Raw genomic sequence first — 7,024 nt, forward strand, 5'->3', positions numbered from 1 at the left:
GGAAACAATTTTGTATGATTCAATAATGTATTCTTTTTTTTACTTAATGTCTTAATATTTTTTGATAAAGTGTAATGTCATTAAAGGACAAATAAATAAAGCAAATAATTTTTTATAGTTTTGTTTAAACTTCTTCATAATTGAGGGCCTGAAAGAGGCGGAGCTCCAGAAGATGAGTCACAGAGAAACGCTTCCTTCACCTCTGAGTTTCAAGTTGGACATGATGACGTGTGATTAGTGAGAAGAGGCTGATCTCAGAACAGAGCATCTTCAGCTCAGAGGGTCTGTTCAGGTGGGAGACATCTTCTCCTTGACCTCAGGGCCACGTCTTGAGGGAAAATGCAAATGGCCGCTGGTGCAGGGCGAGTGTGTCAGGTGATACTTTACATCAGACGTTACCTCCTCTGCACGTTCATGAAGCAGGAGCAAGTGGAATAGAAACGCTCACTGAAGCAGTAGAAAAATAGAAATTTAATCATGGACTTGAAATCAGTATCACATTGGTTTTGACAAAACAACAACACAGAAGCGGGGAGTCATTTGTAGAAGACGAGAAAAGACGACATGATGATGTATCCGGGATTCTGAGATGGATTGGGATCCCGCCCCTCGAACAGCCCGAAGTAGACGACTGTGTTGGATTCAGATCCGCTCAAGTCCAACTGAGAGAGGACAGAGACAGACACAGACACAGGGTTTACTGCAGTGTAAAGAAAACCACCCAATAGTTATTTAAAGCTGCGTAAAAAACATGCACTGAAGTCTGGACACTTTCCTGAGGAGCTGCAAATGTCCAACCTGGACCATCTCCTGCTGCATCTTCATATATGAAAGACAAACTCCAGGAGAATGTCTAGACCAACTTTTCTAGATATTTCAAGACACAAACACCGATTCACATCTATAGTCTCCAGATCTAAGCTGCACACAAGAGAAACAAGCTGCACACAAGAGAAACACGTCCTGATTACATCAAGAGTCTCTCTAGTCAGAATGATGAAGTGCTCCTTAAATCTAATGGTCTTCCTTCACTCTCACTTCAGTCTGACTTCCAACATGTGGATAGTGGGACTTGTGCTGTGGGGACGGACCTGTTCGGTGATGTCCACCCTCCAGGGGCTGACCTGGAGCCCGTCACACCAGCCTCCTCGGCCGTACAGCCACGTCCCGTGTTCGTTTGGCACCGCCCCCTCTGTCACCCGCATGGCACAGCCCAGAGGTGAGCCTGGTGGTAAAGAAATAACAAAAAGATGTCCAACAGTGACAGTCGGTGCAGAGAAATGAACATTTAACCCGCAATTCAGTGAAAAGGTCAAATGATAAAAGCTCAATTTGAACTTTAAGGTTAAGTATCAATCAAATGTTTGCAGGATCCAGCTTCTCAAAGATTAGTATTTCCTGAAAATGTCTGCTTTACAGGTTTGTAAATGGAAAATCTTTGATTTTAGAGAATTGGCTGGAAAACACTGAATGTAAAGACATCAACTCAGGCAGTCACAGAACTTCTGATAGAAAATTATCTCTATTTTCGAACTTCAAGAGATTAAAAGATGAATTTAAAAAGTAAACAAGAGATAAATGACAGGTAGAGAAACTGATCACGTGATGAGATGGAACATCAGCTGAGATTAAGAACCTGTCACTCGCCTGCAGAGTCAAATATGCGCGTGTTGTTGAACAAGGCGTTTATTAGGAAGTGGTGGGAGGTGACACAGAATTCCCCGCAGCCGTTCTCGTCGCTGCCGTGACCCGTGATGACGGCGAAGAGCTCCACCTGCGAAGAGAGGGACACACGGCTGCTGAGACGCTCCACAGAGGGGGGGGGGGGCGGGGGCTCAACAGTCACTGATGGGTCTGTTACCTTCATGGCTGAGGGGGGGACGGGGAATTTGATTGGCTGGAATCGCTTGTTGTAGTTTTTGTCAAAGGTCCCGCCGCCGTACAGTGACATCACTCGGAAGGGGCGGAGCTTCTCCGTGTGGTTTCCTGTGTCACCAAAGAGACAAGATATGATATTTGACAACCATTAGATTGATTGATTTGTCGTGGGAATAATCAACCTTTCAATCAATAATGAAAAGAATCATTAGTTAAAGGCCTATACGGAATTAATACCTTTTTATACAAACACAAATAATTATTTTTTACATTTTTACTTTAAAAGTCTAGTTTAAGTATCAAACTCACACAAATGTAATAATTTTAAGCCATGTTTGCTTGTTTTTTTATGTATTTGTTTCCGAGTGTCCTTGTTCCAGACGAGTTCCAGTAACTATTCACTGTCTGTTCCTTCCTGCAGAGAAGTTCCTGTTTCCTGCTTTTAAAGAAAAATCCCCCAGGGACAGAAAAATGGGCAGAAAATGTTCTGAGGTGTTTTTATTTCAGCCTCACAGAGGAAGAGTTCAGATCACAGCAGGAAGTTTCCTCTGAGTGTCGACAGAACAACCATCAGATCCACTTTCCGGTGTCCAGTGTGTAACAAGCTAAACTGAGATGCACAGTTTCAGCTTTGACGGCTAAGGACCTGAGATGCTTCCTCAGCGACTCGTTATAAATGAACCAAACAACCTGTTCACCCAGAAACATCGTGAATCGCTCTCGGGATTCGAACCTGTGTTATTGCTGACGCTGAATCTCAGGTTGAGGGAAACGATCCAAGGCATCGCCCACGGCACCGTCTTCATGGTGAAGGTGCATGTGTGGCTGTCCAGCAGGGGGATGAGCGGAGACACATCTGTGAGCCAGCGACCGATTCCTCTGTCAAAACAACACAATCATACACATATCAGATTAAATAACAGGATCCAGTCATTTCATATACTGGGTGGAATAAGGGCTGAGTGGAGTCAAGCTTGACCCAACACAGGCTTAAAACAGAATAGCTCAGTGTTACATCTATGTGGGCATCGAACCTGCGGAAGGCGGTGATCCACCGGCTCAGCTCCATGTTGCAGTACGGACTGAGGTGATCGCAGCAGACGAACAGCTGCACCGTGTGATCCCAGTGAGCGCAGGACGAGTCCCTGCTGCCGGGACACGACAGGGACGCGTCCAGCTCCAGTTTGTCAAAGTCCAACGAGCCTGCAGCCAAACACAACGTTCAAAACCACATATCAGACACACACACACACACAGACACACACACACACTCTGCTGCTGCTGACGTCACCTGGCGGCAGCTCGACTGAAGCCACCGCTCCTTTGTCTCCCTGCATCTGGACTTTGTCGAAGACAGAAACAACTTCGGCCGGAGTTTTAAGTTTGTCCTGAAGATCTGAAGAGAAGTCAAACCTGTGGAGGGAACAAATACATTTCACATACATTTAAAAACTAATTTGTATGATGGTTCTGTGCATCGTTCAATTCATATTAAAGCTTCTAAGGATTATTGTTACAGTTTGTGTCAGTGTTTAAAATTAAAAACTGCTAAAAATACATTCTAAGATTTGGAAACTAAACCTTTTTCAAGAAATGATATCTAACAAGTCTTTGTCTAGTTTCTAACTTTATGTTGATCTTTGTAAACACGTTCTAGTTCCCTATCTTGATGGTCCTGGACTTTCCCTTCAGGAAATAACCCTCCAGCATCTGAAGTTCCTATATTTCAATTTGAGGAAATCACAGTTAACCCAGAATATCATGTCTTCCTCATTTGGTCCTTCACAACCCACCATGACCCAAATGATACAAGCTACAACACTGCACAACAAAATATTTCTTTTTGAAATTCACTATTCTATTTTTAATAAAGAATATATATTTTCTGAATAAAGAAATAGCATTTACTCGTCTAAAGTTAATTCCATTTAAATGTAAGTGATTTTCCTCTATGTTAGATAAAAAGGAATTTAATATACATCGATGTGTGACTTCGTGTTTCTCACCACTGCGCCTGCCAGTTGATGAAGCTGAACGTGGGGTAAAGAAACCAGCCCATCTCCGCCAGCGCCCCCTGTTGGTCAATACCGATGAAGAAGTTTGGAGATGGGGTCTTCTGGAAGGACACACTGACCTTCTGTCCAAACCTACAAGACAAATTAAGAGTCATTACTACCAAACAAACACGCAATCTAACTTGGAAAAATATAATTGAGTTAAAATCATTAAAAAATAAACAGACAAACTGTCTCAAGAGACTTTAAACGTGCAGAGATGCTAGTTTTCACTCAGACTTGAGAGAATCTCCACTTTAACCTTTTAGAAAGGAACAGTTAATCTACGTAGAGGGACGTTAAGCATCAACATCTGGGGGGTTTAATCCCGACAGTGAGCCGCTCTCACCGGTGCGCCTGAGCCACCGACGGCTCCAGGTGCACCATGGCAGCTGGGATGCTCAGAGAAGAATTACATTCATCCTCAACACAGTTCATGTCCTGGATCGGGTTTCCAGGGAGGGCGTAGACCAGCACTCCGGAGGCGTTGGATTTGGCCATGGACTGAACCTGGAGAGAGAAAGAGCCACGAAGGTCTGATGGTGAAGAATTCATGTGCAGTCAAAGTGATTTAAAACATAAGAGTCGATATGTTTGTTGGTTTCAGCTTCTTAAATGCTAAGTTCATATTTCAACATTTTATTGAAAGACAGTTCATTTAGACAATTGTAGATTAATCACTAATAAAAAAAGATTATTTGTTACTCTATTATTGTATAAAATGATATATTAATGTATAATTTTTTTATAAATTAGCACAAAAAAAACTAACTTTAGTAAACAGTGGTTGCTGGAATTTATTTAGCTGAGCCTTGTAAGTACAAGAATCAGAAACAGCTCAGAGACCTTAGTGAAGAAGGAGCAGTTGCCCTCAGACACCCAGGCCACAGCACCGGCCACAGACGAGGAGGGATCACATCCGTCTCCTGCCTCCGTCAGCAGATACGACCCCTGAACCCAGCGGGCCGAGAGCCAGTCGTACCTGGCATCCAGTCGCTTGATGATTATTGGCATGTGCCACCCTGTGAGATCAAAGTACAGATATCTGCCCGACCGTCTTTGTCTCTGCTCAACAAGTCAGAGAACAGGAAGCTTCAGTGGGCGTTCTTACCCTCGGAGGTGAACACGGCCTGGGAGAGGCCACAGTTGCCTCCCGTGCAGCCCCAGTAGTACAGCACCTTAGGGATCCAGTTCCCCAGAGCGAAGACCGGCACCGGAGAGAAGTGAAGTCTGGACAGAACCTCCTTGTGACTGCGGACACCAGCAGGAGACACATGAGGAGAGGATTCTGATCATGTTTCATATCGACACTCAGAAGAAGATGCTGCACAGCAATGAGTTTAAAACCTTTGGGGTACTTTTTGTAATCTAGAAATACAATATACTTTAGAATATTATCTTAAATTCTTCCACGTCAATAAAGCTGAAGGAAATAAATTACTATTTATCCTGATAATAATAAATGTCAACTGAAATTAAATTATCTAGATTTGCTTCACAAGATCCCCAGTCCTATATAAAAAACATATGCTCCTGTAACTATACACACATAAACTGTATATACACATATAAATACATATATATACACATGTGTGTTAATGTGTGTGTAGATTATATAAATGTATTATATATATAGTTAGATATTGATCATGATTTTGTACTTTTCTAATGTTACATCTGATCATTTTGGAATCAGCTGTAACTTAATAGAGTATTTTTATACTGTAGTGTTGGATTATACTTTATAATATAATCTTAAATACTCCATGAGGTATACAGGGACGAGAATCAGCAGCTCGTTTTCCCCCCAGCTCGGCTCTCCTCCCCCGGGTCACCTGTCGCCGGCGGCCCGCTGCAGCTGGTCCCTCATCCACAGAGCATCGGACACGGAGGACTCGTCCAGGGACAGGAACAGGACCTGAGCCCGGGCCGGCAGCTCCCTCACCAGGCTGAGCAGGGAGGACTCGGAGCTCCACAGACTCTCCAGGAACCCGGACCGGTTGGTGAAGGCGTGGATCACCAGGCTCCCCAGCGCCGCTCCGGGCTGGTAGGAGAACTCTCCGGCCAGAGTCGGGACCCTGAACGCGTCGGCGAGGTCCCCCGGCTCGGGCCCGGCGGAGACCTGCGGGCCGGAGGGGTTTCTGCACCCGAGCGACCCCGTGTTGTCCCTGGGGTCCGGGAGCTGGTGCTCGGCCTCGGCCAGGCTGATCTTCTGCCTCGGTGTCGCCGCATGATCCCCGGTCACATGAGCTGTCACAACAAGGAGGAGGCTCAGCAGAGCGGAGCCTAAACGCACCGCGGACATGATCCTGTGCACAGCGCGGGGCCGTGAACTCACCACGACCACAGAACTCCCTGCATTTGTTTTACAGTTTGATTATCTTTAAAACATCTTCATCTCAAATGTTTCAGCAGCGTCTTAAACAACTTCCTTAATCCTCCTCTTCCTCATCTGAGGCGGGGGCAGGACCTGCTGCTGAGTACGGCGGCTGCGGTGGGACAGATAGCAAACCCCCCCACTAAGCGGTTTAAAGCAAGAAAGGGATTTTTCGTCGGTGGGCAGATTATGTTATTAGCGGCCACTAAAGTTGGTGTTAACTTACTATAATAGTATACTACTACTACTACTACCCCTACTACTACTACCACCACGACTACTTATACTAATACTACTACTAATAATAATAATAATAATAATAATAATAATAATGATAATACTAATAATAGAAGTTGATTTATGAAGCACATCTTAAACCACCAGAGTTGACCAACTGCTGATCAATAAAAACAAAAACATTCGGAGAAGTAAAATAATTTAAATAAAATTAAATGAATTGCTAAATAAAGTGATATAACAACAACCTCAAAGAATTAAGAAAGTGCATCAATAAAATAAAACGAATGGCTTCATAAGTGCAATGTTTGAAGCTGGTGATTTGAAGCAGGAGCTTTACTTGTAATAAAGTATTTTTACTGAGGGATCTGATTCTGGATACTTCCAGCTCCACATCTGGATTCTATACAGATGTTTTAAGTTTATCCTCTTTGGAAAATTCTTTTCCTATTCGTCTAAAGGGCCAGAGCTTCGGTTT

The 7,024-nt window shown here is 43.9% G+C and overlaps 1 protein-coding gene across 1 annotated transcript; it reads right to left on the reverse strand.

Moving 5' to 3' along the window:
• Nucleotides 1-448: 448 nt before the first annotated feature.
• On the reverse strand, nucleotides 449-6,428 carry si:dkey-256h2.1 (uncharacterized protein LOC337520 homolog). The gene is made up of 12 exons (XM_053431743.1): nucleotides 5,768-6,428; nucleotides 5,044-5,183; nucleotides 4,779-4,954; nucleotides 4,282-4,442; nucleotides 3,885-4,025; nucleotides 3,170-3,291; nucleotides 2,913-3,081; nucleotides 2,612-2,757; nucleotides 1,862-1,986; nucleotides 1,654-1,774; nucleotides 1,092-1,231; nucleotides 449-662 (listed from the first exon to the last, which is right to left on the reverse strand). Exons 1-12 carry the CDS (start codon nucleotides 6,235-6,237, stop codon nucleotides 537-539), a joined length of 2,037 nt encoding a protein of 678 aa, XP_053287718.1. The 5' UTR covers nucleotides 6,238-6,428; the 3' UTR covers nucleotides 449-536.
• Between the last annotated feature and the right edge of the window lie 596 nt (nucleotides 6,429-7,024).

This window comes from Pleuronectes platessa, chromosome 10 (assembly GCF_947347685.1).
Source record: "Pleuronectes platessa chromosome 10, fPlePla1.1, whole genome shotgun sequence".
Taxonomy (NCBI): domain Eukaryota; kingdom Metazoa; phylum Chordata; class Actinopteri; order Pleuronectiformes; family Pleuronectidae; genus Pleuronectes; species Pleuronectes platessa.